The sequence below is a fragment of the Chiloscyllium punctatum genome, chromosome 8, assembly GCF_047496795.1.
Source record: "Chiloscyllium punctatum isolate Juve2018m chromosome 8, sChiPun1.3, whole genome shotgun sequence".
Lineage (NCBI taxonomy): Eukaryota > Metazoa > Chordata > Chondrichthyes > Orectolobiformes > Hemiscylliidae > Chiloscyllium > Chiloscyllium punctatum.
In genome coordinates, this window is record NC_092746.1 from 6,899,100 (window position 1) to 6,919,377 (window position 20,278).

General features: G+C 41.0%; 1 protein-coding gene across 1 annotated transcript in view; it reads left to right on the forward strand.

Moving 5' to 3' along the window:
- The window catches only part of LOC140480359 (antizyme inhibitor 2-like), an 87,772-nt gene that overhangs the window by 13,016 nt on the left and 54,478 nt on the right, over window positions 1-20,278 (forward strand). The window contains exons 2-3 of the mRNA XM_072575119.1: window positions 7,297-7,424; window positions 12,735-12,908. Coding sequence (XP_072431220.1) covers window positions 7,326-7,424; window positions 12,735-12,908 — 273 coding nt within the window. The 5' untranslated portion in view covers window positions 7,297-7,325. The remainder of the gene's footprint in view (window positions 1-7,296; window positions 7,425-12,734; window positions 12,909-20,278) is intronic.

The following is a 20,278-nucleotide window of genomic DNA, read 5'->3' on the forward strand; positions in this document are numbered from 1 at the left end:
GAGAGAGTGAGACAGGTTTGACATTATCAGGGTCCAGGAAGGAAGGCAAAATTATTGGGAGTGAGTCTGCACATGTGCATTTGTCAGGAGATTCTGGGGATCCTGAGGTACATGACTTAAATTGAAGCATTCACTGTTTGAGGCCACATTGATTTTCTGGGCACAAACAAAGGCTGAGGTTGTTGTTGCCAATGCTGTCCTATTGATTGAAATACCACACCTGGCAGGCAGCTTATTAGTGGTATTTCAGGCAGATTAGTAAATAGCAGAGGTAGAGGAAAAAATCTCTGAAACTCACAGAATCTTGCAATGGGGGACCAGGCAATGCAGGATTGAACCTGAAACAATGTTTCTGTTCTCAACAGGAATGAGCAAATCTAATCCCATGCCAGCAAGAAGGAAAGTGTGCTGGAGTGAATTTAATCATAGAATCACTATAGTGTAGAATCAGGCAGTTTGGCCTATTGGGTCCACATCCTCTGAACAACATCCCACCCAAACCCATCCTATCCCTGTATTCTGCATTTCCCTTGGCTAGTCCACCTAGCCTGCACATCCTTGGACCCAACAGGCAATGTAGCATGGCAAATCCACCTAACCTGCACATCACTAGACACTATGGACAATTCAGCATGACCAATCTACCTAACCTGCACATCTTTGCACTGTGGGAAGGAACCTGGAGTACCCAGAGGAAACACACACAGACACAGAGAATATGCAAACTCCACACAGTCAGTCACCTGAGTTTCGAATTGAACCTGGGTCCCTGGCACTGTGAGACAGCAGTGCAAACCACTGAGCCATTCTGCTGCACTGTTGGTCAGAAGACACTTAGCTAACCTTTGTAGGATTAAACTTTGCATGTTGTCAATCACATTAATGATCACGACACTGAGGAGCTCTCGCAATATTTCATGAGGCCATTCAATGGTACATTCACAAGTATTAATATTTAATGAGTTTACAGTATAATCTAAATAAAGAGTCCATGATAGCTAATTCATATGAAAATAAAAGTTTTATTTATTTTATATTTTATTAATACCAAATGCTTTATTTGTTTTCTTAGAAGTTAATATCATGTTCCTAGTAATGTAGCAAAACTGTTAATTCTGTATCTCAGAATCATTAAACAAAATGATAAGTTTGACACAAATTGACAGGTCAATTGTGAACTGATTGCAATCCAGAAAAAGGCACTTCCCAAGCTTACAATCAAAAGAGGACCTTAATATTCAACATATTGAAAAAGCAAAGATATTTTATCTGTTAATTTCGATCCAATAATAATATTGGTCACATAATTATGGGCAATTCACAAAAAAGATATTCCAGTAATTCATTCTCTTTAGAATGGCCTGTAGAATGGGGAAAAGAAGGTTTCCTCTGATGCATAGAAGCTGAAGATTAATAAGTATCTTAACTACAACGTAAATACATATTTTGTTTTCCAATTATTTGCAAACCTAACTTAAAAAATTGGAATTAACCGGTTTCTAAGAGGTACCTCCCTCCTTGACTCAAACTTTCAGAATATGGTGAAGCCTAAGACGGAGGAGAAGGTTTCCTGCAAAGGGGTGGTGTTTGTCCTTATACTTCAAATGAACTTTCCACTTCATCAGATATATCTGTCTGACTCTGACTTAAATCTGAATTGCTCTAGGTATAACTTGCTGTCTTAATGGGAAGGTGAGAGTGGATGCAGGGGGATCAGGGCCAATGACAATTCCAGGAGCAGTTCAGGGACAGGTCACAGCCTCACGGGCTTTTTGGCTCAGACTCCATATGTCCAAGAACACTATGATGGAACTGTGCCAGATGCTGGAGTGGGACTTGAAGGCAGCAGGAATGGGGAGCCATCCTTTAACGTTTCAGTGAAGATGACTGCTGTCTGAACTTCTGTCTGTTCGTGCTTTCCAGAGAAAGATGGGTGACCTGTGTGGGATCTCTCTGTCATGCTCCCACAAATAAATCAGTACAGTTACTGATATCATCTGGGTAAAATCAAACTGGTTCAATTTGTTTCCCAATGACAGGTCTGAACTGCAACCCAGAGCAGTAGGAATTTGAAATATGAGGGCAGAGTAGGTACTTAACAACTTTGTTAAGGTACAGCAATTTATCTTACTAGGCCTCATTGTGAGATACATCCACATCACCAAAACAATGAAGGTTGCAGCCCAAAAAGTCCCTCTGAAATAATCAACATTGGAGAGCATAGTGAAGTTGAGAACTGAAAAAATTAATATTAGTAAGACGTTAGCACTGGAGAAATGAATGGAAACTAAAGTTAAAAATCCCTGAGACCAAATAACCTTCACCCTAGACGCGGAAAGTGATGGCTAGAGTTAATGAGTGTATCTGTAATCATCCCTCAAAATTCTATTTATTCTGCAATGGTGCCTATGGATTAGAAGGTTGGCAATACACCAAAGGAAGTAGGGAGTAAAGGGGGAACTACAGACCTATTAGCCTGACATCGGTAGCATGAAAAGTACTAAGAACTTATCATTTTTCTATATCCAGAAGTGCTTGTACACACAACTGAACATTCTTTTCCCCATCACCAAATCATCCATGGTGTTCTTTTGCCTTCCTTTAACTACCACCAATAAATTGCCCATGTTTCCTAATTGATTAATTTATGTGCAAAGACCATTAAGGACAATGCAGATCATCAAAGGTGAGGGAGAGGAATGGAAAGAGAGCGAGGTATACTTTCATCTATTGCAAAGAACGTAATTACTGGAAGTTAGAAAATAATTTTCTGAATACACTTAGTCAAAGTGGATTAATGAAGGGGAAATTATGTTTGACAAAACTGATGAGTTTTCTGAGAATGTTACTAGCAGAGACAGGCAGAGGGACCAATGGATGTGGTGCATTTGGATCTTCAGAAGTTTTTGATGATGAGAATAGTAAACAGAGTTTGTGGTTATGTACTAGAATGGATTGAGGATTGTTTAAGCAGCAAAAATAGATGATAGGAGCAAATAGGTTATTCTCAGTTTGGCAGGCTGTGACCACAGGTGGACTACAAGGGTAAATGCATGGGTCCAGTTTTTAAAGTCTGTTAGGATCTGGCTGTGGGGATCAATTGCAATACTTTCAACTTTATACAAAACTTTGTGGAAATATGAGTTGTGAGGAGGATGCAAAGAAGCTTTGGGGAGATTTAACAGACTAAGTGTACAAAAGTAGGAATGCAATATAGTAAGTGTGAGATTATCCATTTTGTAAGAAGGAATGGATTTGCAGGGTATTTCCTAAATGGTGAGAGATTGGGAAATGTTGATGTCGAAAGAGACCTTAGTTTATAAGTCACTTAAAGCTACAAATGGTATGTTAGCCTTTATTGCAAGCCAGTTTGGGTACAGGAGCAAAATAATCTTGCTTCAATTGCCTGAAACATTGGTTAGATTGCCCCTGGAGAATGTGTGCAGTGCTGGTTCCCTTGAATAGGGAAAGATGTTCTTATGATAGACAGGGATGGGCAGAGATCCATCAAACTGATTCACGGGATTATGAGTCTGTCTTGCAGGAGATTGGGGAGTCTGGGCCTATATTCTCTGGATTTCAAATAAAAAGGTAAGACAACATCAGACAAAATTACAAAATTCTTAAAGTACTGGACAGAGTAGATACAGAAAGGATGTTTCCCCGGACCATTGGAGTTTAGAAACAGAGGACATGGTCTCAGAATATAAGGTAGGCCATTTAGGACTGAGATGTGGAGGAACTTCAGAGGATGGAGAATCTTTAACATTTTGTATCCCAGAGGATTCTGGAAGCTCGGTCATTCAGTAAATTCAAGATAGAGATTGATAGATTCCTACTTACTAACAACATCAAAGAATATGGAGCTAGTGTAGGAATATGGTACTGCGCTGGATAACCAGCCATGGAGGGGGATGAATCGTTTACTTCTATGTTCCTATGTTATCTGACACCCCAGGCTCCCACTATTCCATAGCTCTGTAACTCAGAAAAAAAGTTTTGCCTGGCTGTTAAAACATTTTTCTGGATTCTTTCCCTAAATAAATTGATTTGGTGAGAAGAAAAGCCACTTCTGCTGAGGTACAGTTCATTTATGGGTGCTGTGTCAGGGATGCAGCAAGAAATATTGCTAACATGTTTATTGGGAGTTGAACTGGGGATTGTTGAAGATTGATGCACTGTAATGCAGATGCTTTGATTTATGATTACTCAGGACTGCATAGGATATATGGCACAGAAACAGGCTATTCAGTCCGTCTGTCCACACCAATGTTTAAGTTTCAGTTGAGTCTTCTCCCATCATTTTCCCATCTAAATCTGTTATTGTTAACCAACTGTTCCCTTCCTCCTCGAATATATGTTTGATTGCCCCTTAAATGCATCAACATTATTCGTTTCAGCTACTCTCTTGGCAGTGAGTTCCACATTCTTACCACTCTTTGGATGAAGACGTCACTCAATGAATTCCTTGTTGGATTTCATTGTGACTGTTGGATAGCAATAATCTCTAGATACGCATTATCCCAGAAGAGGAGACATTCTCTTTAAACTGACACTATCAAAACCTTTCAGAATTGTAAAGACCTCTATGAGATCACCAAAATATTTGTTTCAAAACAGGACACCCAGCTTTTACAATTTATAGCTATAATTCCAATTATAATCAGTAATGATTTTTAGATGGCTGCCAAATTGGAATCAAACCTATTCACCAACAATTCCTTAAAATGTTCAGATCTGAATGAGACTTTAAACTCATAAGTTCAAATAATAAATCCAAAGAGATTTTATTTAAAGAGAAATATAGCTTTATACAGATTTGTAATTTAAGACTGTGACATTGCAATACAGAACTCTTTGACGAAGTTATTAGAATTCATTTGAGGAAGTAAACAAGCAAGGTGGATGAAGGGGAATGTGTAGATGTGGACTTCCAGAAGACAACTGATAAGGTCACTACATAAAGTAAAAGCTCATGGTATACTGGATAAAATGCTCACACTGATGGAGGATTGGTTAGCTGACAAGAAACAGAGAATAAGCATATATACTTCATGTTGAGGCTGCTAAAATGTAACAAGTGGAGTGCCACAGGAATCAGTGCAGGGACTGCTACAATTTATAATCCATATAAATTACCTGGAAGGAAGGATAAATGCATAGATGCTAAATTTGCTGATGACACAAAAGTATGGAGGACGATACTTGGAGTCTACAATCGGATATAGATAGTTACGTGAGTAGGAAAGTGTTGATAGATGGAGTATAACCTGGGAATATGTGAACATGTTCACTTCGGTCTGTTCATAATGTAAGTCCAGATAAGCAACAATGTAATTAGTTCAGTTCCTATTTATCTAACCTAGCAATCCAGTTAGTTTAGGGATAGGCAATAAATGTTGACCTCTCCAGTGATACTTACTTTTAGGACAAAATGACGAAATGAACTACTCAACTCCAAGGTCCAATTCCATTGACAGACAGTTTTATCATTTTACACAAGTGGGAAGAAACCTCTGACAGTGCAGAACCAATTCTCCCCTGGACAAAGGGAAATATACTTTTTATCCTTTTGTTTTTAGCCTGCCTTTGGTTGTTAGAAACCACTCATATTTTTAATTGATTACATATAGGTCCATTCAGGTTAATCATGTGACAATGTAATCAGTTGATGGGCAGTTCTCACACTTCCCATGGTTTTATGTTTACTAGACAGGCTTATCTTTTACTTTTGGGCCTCCACAATACATCATATTCAACCATATTCCAGGCTTTAGCTTCTGCACCAGTTATTCAGTACCCACCTGCTCAATGAAAGGGGGCTTCTCTACTCTAGTCTGAGAATCCATGAGAATGCAGTCAAATTCCTTAATGCCGACATTCTTAAAACTCCATTTTAAAAAATATATCACCTGTGGCTATGATTCGGGGGTTATTAAACAGTCTTTATACAGGCAGCTGTGTTTTCTTTTGTTGCAACAAAATTCATCGTATGCATTTCATAAGACCCTTTGAGTGTTATTCTAATCTTATTACCAAGTATATACTCCCTACAGTTTGGTTTGAAACAGCAGACTGTGCAAGCTGCTGTTTCAGCCAAAAATCTTCCCCAGGCACTTATGTCAACTGAGAAACACTTTCAACCATTTTATGTTAACTTCATACATGGGCATTCCTCATACCTACATTCCATAAACGTTTACGAAAAAGATCAAAGCAGAAGTGTCGGTAACTGGTGTTCCTTCCGATGACAATTTACCTTGAACCTTATGTTGGACTGAAGCTCTCTTTGGTTAATTGTGAAAAAGTTTTAATTGAACAGCACAAATTGCTTGCTATAGACTCCATGGAATGAAGAGGATATATTAGGCCCTCTTGTAATAATTATGTTATATCTAAAATGCTGTCATGCATATAATTGTATATTCTGGTCGAGAAGAGATCATTTAGAGTCATAGATGTACAACACAGAATCAGACCCTTCAGTCCAACTTGTCCATGCTGATCAGATATCCTAAATTAATCTAGTCCCATTTGTCAGCATTTGGCCCACATCCCTCTAAACCCTTACTATTCAGGAACCCATCTAGATGCCTTTCAAATGTTGTACTTCTACCAGCGTCCACCACTTCCTTTGGCAGCTCATTCCATACACGCACTACCCTCTGCATGAAAAAGTTACCCCTTACGTGTCTCTCACTTTAAAACTCTGCCCTCTAGTTTTGGACTCCCCTACAATGGAAACGACCTTAGCTATTCATGCCTCTCATGATTTTGTAAACCTCAGTAAGGTCACCCCTGAGCCTCTGACACTCCAGGGAAATTAGCCTCAGCCTATTCAGCCTCTCCTTATAGCTCAAACCTCCAACCCTGGGAATATCCTTGTAAATATTTTCTGAACCCTTTCAAGTTTCACATCTTTCCTGGAGCAGAGAGAACAGAACTAAATGCAATATTCCAAAAGTGGCCTAACCAATTTCCTGTGCAGCCACAACATGACATCCCAACTCCTAAACTCAACGCACTGACCAATAAAGGCAAGTACCGAACACCTTCTTCATCACCATGTCTACCAGTGACTCCAAGGTCAATTTGTTTGGCAATACTCACAGGACCCTACCATTCAAATGTTCTGAAATTAAGATGCATTGTATTCCATATCAATCTTTAAACAGTGGGAGGGAGAAGCTTTATCTGGAATGTAAAGCTAGATGCTTAGTATAAATTTATTTCTGTTTCCTATTGTCAAACTACAAATGGTTTTGGATTTTTCAAAAGTTCTAATTTCTTTTACAGTCTGAAGTCAAACCTTTGCAAGTTGAGAAATGGAAAACATCATTAATGGATCTGAACTTGTCATTTTGGAGAAAGGTGTCACTATAATGGATATCATTGATCAGAAGATCAAAGAGCAAATGTTCAGGGTGAGTGTTGATACAATGGTAATTGCGGCAGTAATCTATTAGTTTTCATTGTTAGACGTGATCAGTAGATTGATTAATATTTGTTCAACTGTATCAAAATATTTGGAATTCCAGTAATATAGCCTAGTCGTTCCAAGATGGCAGCAGAGTCAGCTGCTTCAGTCAGGGCTCCTCTACTTGCCAGACCCTTTCCCTTCTTTTTTCTCCTCTTTGTAGCTTTTCTTTCCTCCCAATATCTTTAATTGAATCATATTCTGCAATGTTTGAAATTACAGAGATTTGCAGCATGTTGATGAAAAGATAAACACTGAGAAAGTAAACGATCTTCTACTCACAGTATTAACACTTTATGCAAAGTAATTTGTTTCATTAGTTCAATGTAAGCAAACAGTTGCTTAAAACTCCTTTACTTTTCTGAACAGAGGTCCAATAATCCTGTCAATGTAATGTGTGTTATGTCTTATGGTAGAAGGTTAAAATAATCACACTTTTAGACAGAAATATTGAAGTTGTTATCAAGTGTATTTCTTCGGAATTCTTCATGTGTTTGGAACAATGCAAATTTGATATGCTGTCTGCTGCTTGCTTGTCTTAATGTGGCATTCTGGAGATATATGTTTACCTCGACATAACAATACAGTTCCTGACTCCTTTTATAACTATATAACATCCTGCTTTGTATTTAAAAAGTAATACCTACATATACAACAATAAATATTCCTCAGTTACCTATTCATTAACTCACTTAGCCTTATTTCTAAACTGAAGAAGCAGGAACTAAAGTGATAACTTTCTTGCCTCTCAGCCAGAAGTCTTCAGATTCAAGTCTGACTCCAGGACTTGTTGGTTGGGACAGAGTCCAAATTGAGTGCAGGCAAACCAATGTGTATCAGTTCGAGTCCACATGTAAACGGGGAAGGTGGCAGCAAGAAGGGCATACAGCTTAAAAACAAACCTCGAAATCCAAAAATTATGGTTGACATGGAAGTGACAATCCATGAATTGCAGTGGCCCAAGAGGCATTTAAAGAAGATGAGTTAAGTGGCTAAATTATTAAAACATCACAAACTAACGAATATAATCAAACTATGCACCTAACAAGATGACATTTATTGAGAATAATCAGTATCATTAATTCTGAGCTAAAAAAAAAAGCCCTGGCAAGAATATCCTGGAAGAAAACAGAGTTAACTTTTTCAGTATGGTGACTCTTCATCAGAAGCATTCTTCACATAAATGCTGACAGACCTGTTGAGTTTCTCCAGCACTTTCTGTTTTTGTTTTAAATAGATTCATTAAGTCAGCTCTTATGAAGAGAGAATCAGTGAGCTCTGAAAAAGGTGGTATCTACCAAATGCTACAGAGGCTCCCAGCAGCTTCTGAAACAAAGGCTGTGTTACCTTGAGGGTAACCAGGTAGGGACTGCACGTCGACCAGCATTTGGCAGAGACATGGATCATCCTGAGGCATCATCCGCTCTGGCAGTCACTCATCTGGAGGTAGCTACATTGAAGTCTGAGGATCCTATTTCACATGAAGCTCTTCTTTGACTTGGTAACTCTTGTTCTCCTGAGCTCTCTACAGACTGTACAGTGGTGCAAACTGGTCTATTGTTTCCTGGTTTGTTTTTTCCTTCTTCTCTGAATGGAGATGTTATACTACTTGTGGCTTTACAGTCCACAGGGGATCTTTCCAGACTCTAGGGATTTCTGGGAAATTATAACTAAAGCATCCACTATCTCTCTAGTCACATTAAGACCCTAAGAAGCAAGCCATCAAAACCAGGGAAATGTCAGCCTTTGGTCTCTGAACTTTTCTCACATTTTTTCTCAGGTGAAAATTATTATTTTCAGTCTCACCCTCCCTTTTGCTGTCTCATTATCTACTATTCTTGGAACACTTTACTGTAAAATCTGACAAAATATTTTTCTTAGTTTGCTGCCCTGCCTTTGTTTCACATTATTAATTCCCCATTCTTAAGTGACTAGCATTTATTTCAGTTATACTATATCTATCAATATTCTAATTAAGTTCTCATTGAACCTCTCCTTTGCTGTAACACGTATGACACTGATGACAGACCTACAGCAGTCAACATTACATTTGGTCCAAGGCAGCTATTCAATCTCTGCAGGTCCCCCCAAGGTCACAGAGGCACAGAAGACAGATTACTGTCTCTTAGCTTTTCACAACAGTGAAGGCATCCAGACTACGTCAAAGAGATTCACAAAGGCTCTCAAAAACATCAGATTCCATATCAATTTCCCCAAGACTGAAGTAACATTTCAAACTGCACCAAACAGAGATTATGAAGGACCAGAAATAACCATTAACAGCACTGATCTCAGGTGACAGAAATAGTCTAGGGATGCCACTATTAAGAGGGATGTCAGAACATGCATCTAGAAACCAAATGGTGCCCTTAACCAACTGAATGACCATGTCCAGAAGCAGTCTTCAATCAGAAGTGCCAGGCAGATGATTTGTCTCAGTGGTCTTCAGCATCACAAATACTAGGATTCAGCCAAATTGATTCACTTCATGTTATCAAGAAATGGTTGAAATAATGGATACTACAAAAGCAATGGGCCTGGATCAAGTTCCAGCAATAGAACTGAAAACATGAGCTCCAGAACTTGCCGTTCCCCTGATCAAGTTGTCTAGTATTGCTACAATACTGGCATCAACCCAACAATGTTCAAAAGTGGCAAGGTATGCCCTGTACAGAAAAAGCAGGACAAATCCAACCTAGCCAGTTATGCTCTGTCAGTCTGTTCTCAATCATCAGTAAAGTGATGGAAGGTGTCATCAATAATGCTATCAAGCAGCATGTGCTCACCAATAACCTGCTCAGTGAATGCCCAGTTTGGGTTCTGCCATGGCCATTCAGGTCATGATTTCAAGCCGTGGTTCAAACATGGGCAAAAGGGCTGAATTCTACAGGTGAGGTGACAGTGACAGTCGTTGAAATCAAGGCTGCATTTCACTCAGTGTTATATCAAGGAGTTCCAGAAAAACTGGCCTCAATCTATATCAGGGGGTAAACTCTCTACTGGCATATTGAGAGATGGTTGTGATTGTTGAAAGTCAGTCATTTTAGCTCCAGGACATCTCTACAGGCGACCCTCAGTATAGTGTCCTAGGCCCAACCATCTTCAGCTGCATCATTAGGGACCTTTCCTCCATCATAAGGAGGTTCACCAATGATTGCTTGCTGTTCAGCATCAGTTGCGACTCTTCAGATACTGAAGCAGTCCAATTTCAAATGCAACAAGATATGAATAACATCCAGGCTTGCACTGAAACATAATAAGTAACATTCGCGCCAGGCAATGACTACCTCCAATAAGAGACAATTTAACCACTTTCAATGATGTTATCACCACTGAGTACCCCATAATCAACATACCATTGACCAGAAACTAATTAGACTCATCACATACACACAGTAGCTACAAGAGCAGGTCAGAAGCAGAAGAAGACTATGGCAGATAATTCACATCCTGACTCCTGAAAGCCTGTCCATCAGCTGCAAGACACAAATGTGATGGAATAGTCCCCACTTTCTGACAATACTGAAGAAGCTTGATACCATCCAGGACAAAGCAGCATGCTTGATTGGTATCACATCCACAAGTACACTCTTTCTCCAGCATCAACAATCAGTAGCATTACTATGTACTATCTACAAGATGCACTACAGAATTCACCAAAGATCCTTAGATAGCAAATCCATGACCAATTCCATCCAGTAGGACAAGGGAGCAGATGCATAGAAAAATCACTACTTGCAAGCTTGCATCTAAGCCATTTACCATCCTGACTTGGAAAAATATTGCTGTTCCTTCACTGTCATTGTGTCAAAATTGTGAAATTCTCTCCTTAAAGGCATTATGGGTCACCCTACAGCTCATGGACTGCAGTGGTTCAAGAAGACAGCTCACATCCACCTTCTCAAGGGCAACTAGAGATGGAAAATAAATGCTGGCCAGCCAGTGACAACCATGTCCCACAAGTGAATTAAAAAAAAAGGCATTCAATCTTAGAGTAATTTATGGCAAAGAAGGAGAGGCCATTCATCCTATTCAATCTATGGCAGTTGTACATGGAGCAATCCAGTCAGTCCCACTGTGCTTCTCAATCCCCATTGCCCTGCACGTTGATTTCTTTCAAGTGCCCATTAGATTTCCTCTTCAAATCTTTGATTTTTTTTTCAGCAGCCACCAACTTTGTGGGCAGTAGGTTCAAGAATGTTTCTGCCCCTATATAAAATTTTCTTCTTCACATTTCACCTGCATCTCTTGCCCAAAACACAGCGAAGAACTTTCCCTTGGGTTCCTATTTACGTCAGTTTTGAGAATGTGTCATCAAGGCATCTTAGCAAAAGTGAAATCAATGGAAATTAGGTGGAAGATGTTTGTGGTTGTTGGAGGTCAGTCATCTCAGCTCCAGAACAAATATGCAGGAGTTCCTCAGGGTAATGCCCTCAGGCCAACCATCTGCAGCCATTTCATCAATGTCCTTCTCATCATCATAAGGTCAGGAATGGGCATGTTCACCTGATGATGACACAATGTTCAACACCATCCATGATTCCTTGGATATTCGCAGTCCATATCTGTATGCAACAAAACCTGGATATTCTGTTAGTGAGGGATTCCGCAAAGAAAATGTCATTATCAACAGTTTGGAGGTTACATTCACCAGAAACTGAACTTAACAGTTACATATATTCAAGTTGACAACAACAGTTAAGAGGATGAGAATTCTGTAGAATACTCTTCAGTTACCTGTGTTAGTGTCGTTCCAACAATACTGAAGAAGCTACACAAAAGGACAAACAGGATGAGTAAAACAGAGGAGTTTATTCTGACTGTAAGATTGTACTTTCAGTATTTCTACTGTGCAGACTTCATCACAGGCTATATCTCATATAGTATTCTAGATGTCAAGTTTATAAACCTGCCGTAATTCACAGGTTAATTCAAGGCAGCCTACTTTAGAATATTAACAAGTTAGTAATGGTAAAGTATAGTCCAGAACAGCTCACAGATTTATCTTAGCACCATTCCGACTTTTGGTTGAGTTCCTTGATGAGCAACAAATTTACAAGCTAAGTCCTGGAACGAACATCTGTAATGATTTTAATAAAACCATTGAAATGCTGAATTGAATAATTATGTTCTCATTACTTAATCAATACTTTGCATTGAAATTATGATGTCCAGTGAAGAACAATTATTGTACAACACAGGACACTGAAGAAGTATGTGTATCATATTGAGTTGAGTGCAGTTTCTGTTATTACAGGAGAACACAGATGCTTTCTCTGTTGCTGATCTGGGTGATCTTGTACATCAGCATCTCCAATGGCAGAGGGCTCTGCCCCGAGTGAAACCTTTCTATGCTGTGAAATGTAACAACAGCAAACCAGTGGCTCAGATTCTTGCTCAAATGGGACTCGGCTTTGACTGTGCCAGTAAGGTAGGACTGGCTGAAAAGCTTAGAAAATTCCAGAAATGCATGTCTGATTTTGACGTAGTATAATACTTCCCATACTATATAAGTGACATTGACAAAATTATGTCTGTATTTACTTAAGATGATTTTGTCGCTTTCACACCTCCACTTGTCAAACCCAGTTTCATCTCAAGAACTGATTTCCTTTATGCTCTTCTTGTGAGAGGTTAATTTTCACAAATTCAATCATATATTCAGAGTTTGAACAGTTCATGTCTTTTACACTGGCTAGCTGTGTCCTGTAAACAGAACTTAAAGTAATTGTCCTCACTTTCAAACCCTCTTATGGCCTTGCTGTACCTCATCTGTATAATCTCTAACTGTACAACCCACAAGCACAGACTACGGTTGATTATAACTCACAGCCTGGTTCCTTCCTGTCTCTGTTCTAATACTGGGGGCTATCCCTTACTTCTGGATTTCTTCCCTAATCTATGAGCCTCACAAGCACCCTCCTACTTTTAAGCATCTTCCCTTTTGAAATAATGTTCAACGGCCTCAATTGTTCTTTCACTTCTCTCTGACGGGGACACCATTTTCTTCAGGTTTGGTGTGATATTTTCTTGTTACATATTGTTGTCAATATTGTATTACATGAAGAGACCTATAGATGAATATCTCCCATTGAGTGAACAATTTGCTCTGCTTATAAAATGGACCAACAGGATAATTGGAAGCACCAAAAAAGCAATGGGGTCAAGTTATTCCATTATAATTCCATTTCAAATCAAGGGAATGGGCCACAGCCTAAATTTTATCTGTCCAAAAAAAGGGAAGGAAGAATGAGTGGTCGAGTGTGGGAGGGGGAAAAGGCAGTTTTGTCATGGTACTGAATTTCAGCAGGTTTCTCTTTGGCACTTAGGACTTTTAGGCTTTGGGAAAGGGCACAATACTGTAATGATTTGAATGAGATCAGCCAGGTGGACCTCACAGAATATGAGTTCTTTATTGCAGCTGTGAATCTGGTCCAATTAGGGAGCCCTGGCTGACAGATATAAACAAGAATATCAGGCATTCTGTTTACTCGAGGATCCGGCTCTGTGCTAGCTAGACCGGTGTCAAGTACTTTGCATGTTTCAATAAAGCGTGACTTGGTGATGGGATACCAGCCTCTGGGGAGTTATTTCACTGGTGATGAGAGGAAAAACATGCTCCTGAAGAAATTTGCATGCAACAGTTATCTTTGAGTTGGGGTAAGAATTTCTGGCATCACGCTGCAAATAAGGAAGCTTCATCCATTCAATCCTGCTCTTGAAGACTGGGCCCAGTAGATGGAAAATATATGTTTTTTTTCCAGGCAAATCACATTGGGCAGATGAAAAGCAACAAGTAATTCTCCTGACAGCTTGTAGACCTGCTATTTTTCAATTATTGGGGGGTCTAATGTTTCCTGAGGCACCAGATAAGAAAATCCTTCATGAGTTGGTGGATATGGTTAAGAAATATTGTGGCCCAAAGCCACCACTAATTCTGACACACGATTGGTTTTACTCAGCAGTTCAAGAACTGGGGAAATCGGTTTGCAACTTTTGACGAGGTTAAGATGCCTAGCAGAAGCACATACCTTTGATTTAATCATGTTGAGATTCTGAGAGACTGTTTAGTTTTTCTGATTAATGATGTAACCACTTACAAGCTGAAGCCCAACTGGACTTCAAGTGGGCATTATAACTGGCAATGTCTAAAGAAAATGCAGCTAGTGGAGCAGGATATTCTGATGCAAGTGGGCACCTTCCTCAGGTCCACTTGAGGGACACCATGTGGCTGAAGGCAATTGCGCAGCCTCAATCAGGACATATCCTGAATAGAGGCACTCTAGGTCAGCCCACGGCAAAACCCCAAAACAAAGCCAAGCCTTGGCCAAACAGTCAACATTTTCTTCAGGACCAGGCTGGCAGGCCATTGTAATTGCTGCTGATATGCAGATGTGAGACAGCAAAAGAGTCCCATTCAGCCTAAATTGAGTAAGAGATCTCATAGGGTGATATCTGGGAGAGTGTAAGTCCTGAAAGTCCACCTCCAGCTGCTCTAAACAGTTAAATTGCTTCGCAACATTCAAATCAGAACCAATGAAAATAAACATCTGGTCAAATGGTTACCCATTGCAAATGAAAGTCAATATCAGTGCTGCCATTTCAGTGATCACAGAAGAAGTCTTTAACAAAATTTGGTCTGGACTCCAACCCTTAACTTTGTGTAAGACCTCGGGCAGGCTGAGAACCTACACTGGGGAACCCTGACACATTAATGGTACAACTCTGGTTTTGATCTCTTGTGAAAAGCAGCTGGTTCAGTTACCACAGATTGTAGTCAAAGGCTCAGCACAAGCTTGATGGGGCAGAATTGATTGAGAAAAATTCAACTTGGTTGGCTCAACATTATTCGATTAGAAAATGGCTTCCTGTATAAAGTCCCAATTAAATAGCAGGAGGCTTTTCAGGAAGGTCGAGGGATTATGAAAGGGGCCAAGGCCACTGAACATGCTGACTATGATTCTGCAAGGCCCACACAGTGCCATTTGGCTTATGTGCAAAAGTAGAGGCAGAACTCAGAAGGCTGGAAAGTGAAGGAATCATCAAACCAGTATAGTTTGCAGAATGGACAGCATTGTCCTACCGATTGTGAGGCCTGATGAGTTGGTTTGTTCTTGTGTAGGGATTTCAAACAAATGGTAAACCATTTTTCACAATACCTCAAGTAGAAAGTTTGTATACAAAACTGGCTGGGAGCCTGTTGTTCACAAACACAGACGGGAGCCTTGTGCAGCTGGAATTGCAGTTCGATGAGGAGTCCTAGGAGTATGTTACAATTAATACTCATAAGGGATTTTACCAATATGCAAGAAACTGCCTTTTGGGGTATCATCAACCTGTGCCATTTTCCAGGGGATGATGGTGAATATTTTACAATGTCAATCCCAGGTAGCTATTCTTCTGGATGATGTGCTAAGAACTGGGAAGACCAATAAAGAGCACTTGGAGAAGTTGGTGCTGAAATGTTTCTCCCAATTGGGTATATGCCTTAGAAGGGAAAAATGTGTGTTCCAGACACCGAAGCAACCTATTTGGGCGACACAGTCTAACACATTGGGTTACACCCATTGGAAGATAAAGAGAGTATGATCAAAGGTGTCCCGGCTCCCCCGTCCGTATTGGAGCTTAGGTATTTCCTTGGGTTGGTGAATTATTACAGAAAATTGACACGTAACCTGGCTTCCACCCTGGCATCCTGAAATCTGTGACTGTAAAAAAGTCATTCTTAGAAATGTCTCATAGCCAAGGTGGAGTCTTTACAGAAGTGAAGAAACAGCTTGTGTCATCAAAGTGTTGGCACACATGATCCTAAGCAAGATGTGGTGCTGTCACGTGATGCCTGTCTGTGTGGTAGTGGTGGCTCAGTGGTGGACCAGTGGACAGGAACGCCTGATAGCATATGCTCCCCAGATGTTGGCTAATGCTGAATGAAAATCTTCTCAAAACCCGCTGAATGAATATATGCCCAGATAGACAAAGAAAGTTTGGTGGTCATCTTTGGTGTGAGAAAGTTCCTTCAATACCTTTTAAGGATATAAATTTGTAATAGTGACAGATCACAAACCCCTCCTTGGGTTATTTAAAAGGACAGGGCCATGCTGCTCATAGCTTCAGTTAAGTTCAGTGGTAAGCTCTAACATCGTCCAGGTGGCCAAGTGGCAAGTGCCTGTTTTCCACTGGCAGACACATCATCGCTGGTGACACCACTGGAAGAGTCCAGTCTGATGTTAAACTTTCTGGACTCCTTTCCGGTCACTGCTGACAATATCAGATTGTGGACACAAAAGATCTTGTCCTGCCCAAACTAAAATAGCTGGTATTGATGGGGGAAACAGAAAGTTGCCATCGCAACTAGAACTGAAATCTTTCTGGATGTGGCGAGACGAGATCACCATAGAGGACTGCATATAATTAGAAGCAAGAATAATTGTCCCAAGCAAAGAACACCACCGGGTACTGGCTGAACTCCATCAGGGTCATTGAGGTGTTTCCAAAATGAAGATGTTCTTGAGACGTTATGCCTGGTGGTCACGATTGGATGCGGACACAGCTGCAAGGGTGGGGTAGGGCAGTGCTAAGAGTGCAACATGGTCAAAAGTCACTGCCAGCAGGTCCCTCATATTTGTTGTAATGGCCAGGTAAACCTTGGATTCCATTACATGTCAACTTTGACAGTCCTTCCATGAACTTAATGTTCTTAGTCACCATGAACATCTTTTGTAATAGACAAATTTCCAGATATATTGGTCACAGACATTATTTATCAGCAAGGAATTCAATGATTTCCTAAAGGTATTCAAGGACAGCTCTATACCGTAACATTCATTATCTAATAGTCTGGCAGAAAGAGAAGTCCAAACTTTGAGAGGATTAAAGAAGCCAAACTGTCCTGGTTTCTATTTGGAACACATGTCATGCAACTACAAGGATAGCTCCAGAAGAGTTACTAATAGGGATCAAACCTGATCGTCCTTGGTCTGTGTGGGTGGTGGCGTACAGTGACACACCATCAGGAATGCCAGTTCTGGAAACAAAACCAATCTATCTGAGGGAGGCAGTTTTCTTCAGGGGATAAAATTTGATATAGAAACCATGCATGGTTATACCCTGCATGGATAAGTGGCAAAATCAATGCAAGCTTAAGTTCTGGAAAGGGAGGCAGGCCTGAACAAGCAAGAGGACAACATGAAAGCAGTAACCTCACAAACAGGGCACAAGCAAAACACACCTGGTCCTCTGAACATCTGACAAGACTGAGATAACCCATGGGTTCTTCCTGTCTGCCAAGCAATGAAGAAACCTCCGAGGACCGGAGCGACATGGTAGGTGTTGCAATATTGACACTGTTATTGCCTGAAGATGATATTTGGCTGAGACTCTCTGGGTGCAAGAGATGGACTAAGGTCTGGAACATGCCCTAGTATCTAAGGCAAAGTGAGGGGCATCAGATTGATGCAAAAATGCCCCATGGGATGTCACCAGAAAAAGAGTGAGCCTATGTCACAGAATGTAGAGCAAGGGTGGGTATTGTGATTGGAACAAGGTCAGTCAGGTGGCCATCTTAGAATATGAGTTCCCTGATTGGGGCAGTCAACCTGGTTCAATAACGGAGTCCTGGCTGACAGACATAAACAAGATTGACAGGATTTCTGCTCAACCTAGGAGCTAGCTCTGTGCTAGCTAGGTCAGTGTCAGGTACTATGCATGTGTAATCAAGAAGGTGACCTGGTGACAGGATACCAGCCTCTGTGGAGTTATTTCAAGTACAATTGTGAACGGTGGCTGCACAGTGGGTTGGGGGAGGGGAATACATTAAAATACGGATGGATAGAGTGTAACGTGGGAGTTGGATGTCATCCATAGTCAGGAACACCCTGGTTTCAATAGGAGAAGCAGTGTATGACTGCACCTAGTATGGTTACCTCATATGTCAGTGCCTGGGTGTGTAAGATAGGCAGGTGTAGGGGCATATGAAAGTTGGAGTGGAGGTTTACGGCAATGTAAACTCTGCGGGTCTTCAGGATGAGCTAGAAAGGGGATGTGCATGTTTTGCAGCTCACCAACACATTTAGGCTGAGGCAAAGGAACACTCCATGTCACCTCACATTGTGCTGGCAACTGACAGTGCTTAATGGGGAAGAAAATAGCTGTGAACCCACCTGGATTTGACTCACCTGTGAGGGAAGGTCTGTTGCAACCACCAATCATAGGGCTTTGAAAGGGAGAGAACATTGCTTATGGACCCTCACAATGTACAGCACACAAGCACGCAGGCTGCCTACTTCCTGGACATCCCTCAGCATTGATTCATTGATGGGTACACCTTTATGCACAGAGGTACCATTTGGGATGTTGTGTGAGGAAGGTCAAAGGTCTCATTGTGGCACGAAGCCTTGCCTACACATTGTACCCTCCCCACATCCAGTTGATGTAGTAGACTCTCAGCACACACCTACATCTAGAGTTCCACTTTCTGTAGAGCTGTCACTGTGACGTGTTCACCAGATTATGCTCCCATACTCTCTCTGACTATGATTTCCCCTGTGCATTCCCTCAGAGGAGAGCTTCTTCTGATCCTTAGATGCTTCCATTCTCAAAGCTCCAGGATGGCAATTCCAGAGGATCTGGCTGTTTCTCTGCAGAGCTCATAGGAAGACTAGCAGAGACTACACTTGTAGAACAAGAGAAAGATGGTACCGTGGCCTGTGGTTTGAAGTGATGTGCAGTGAATGAGACTGACAGCATTGTTACTGTGAGAATGGCAAAGGAATGAAGAGTGATACTTACTCATTTGGTAGGACTTGGCCATCTCAATGACAAATGAATGGTCCCAATCATCTCCTGCAAGGACCCGTATAGGGTGAGGATCTGGATGTGGACAACAACATGAGTTTATGCTGTTCAGCTGTGGGCTGTATTCTGTATCAATAGAAAGAGGAGGAATGAGTGAGATGGTTGACTGTCCTGGTGCATGTGGGCCAATGGTGATGAGGTATGGCCGAGTGGTATTGTTGTTGGACCGATAATCCAGAGATGCAGCTCTTGTTCTGGGCACCCAGGTTCAAATCTCACCCCAGCAGATGGTGGAATTAGAATTCAATGAAAATCTGGAATTAGGAGTCTAATGATGACCATGAATCCATTGCCAATTGTTGGGAAAAACCCATCTGGCACACTAATGTATTCCAGGGAAGGAAGCTGCCAACCTTACCTGGTCTGGCCTACGTCTGACTCCAGACCTACAGCAATGGAGTTGACTCTTAACTGCCTCTGGGCAATTAGGCCTAGGCGATAAATGCTCTCGAGACAGCAATGCCCTCATCCTGTGAATGAATACAGGAGAAAAAGGTCTCCCAGGGCATGAGGAGGCAGCACTCAGGGCATGCAAGGTTGATGGTGTGGGAGTTTCAGGGGTGAGAACAAATGAGAGAAGACGTTTATGCAATCCTGAGGTGGCAACCACAGAATAGGCTGGCAGGGTCAGCCTCCTCTGCCAGCTCTCCGGAAAGACGACACCTCTCCTCTAGACCACCAAGACCTCCACATTACTTTTATAAGGACACAGTCATACACCATGGGAAAAGATCCTTCTGTCCAACTAGTCTATGCTGACCATTTTCCTATACTAAATTCGTTCACCTAGCTGCGTTCAGCCCATATCCCTTCAAACCTTTCCTATGCATATACCTATACTTATCCAAATATCTTTTAAACATTGTCACTATACCTGCATCTGACAATTCATTCCACACACAAATCAGTCTGTGTAAAAAAAGTTGCCCTTTATGTCCTCTTCAAATC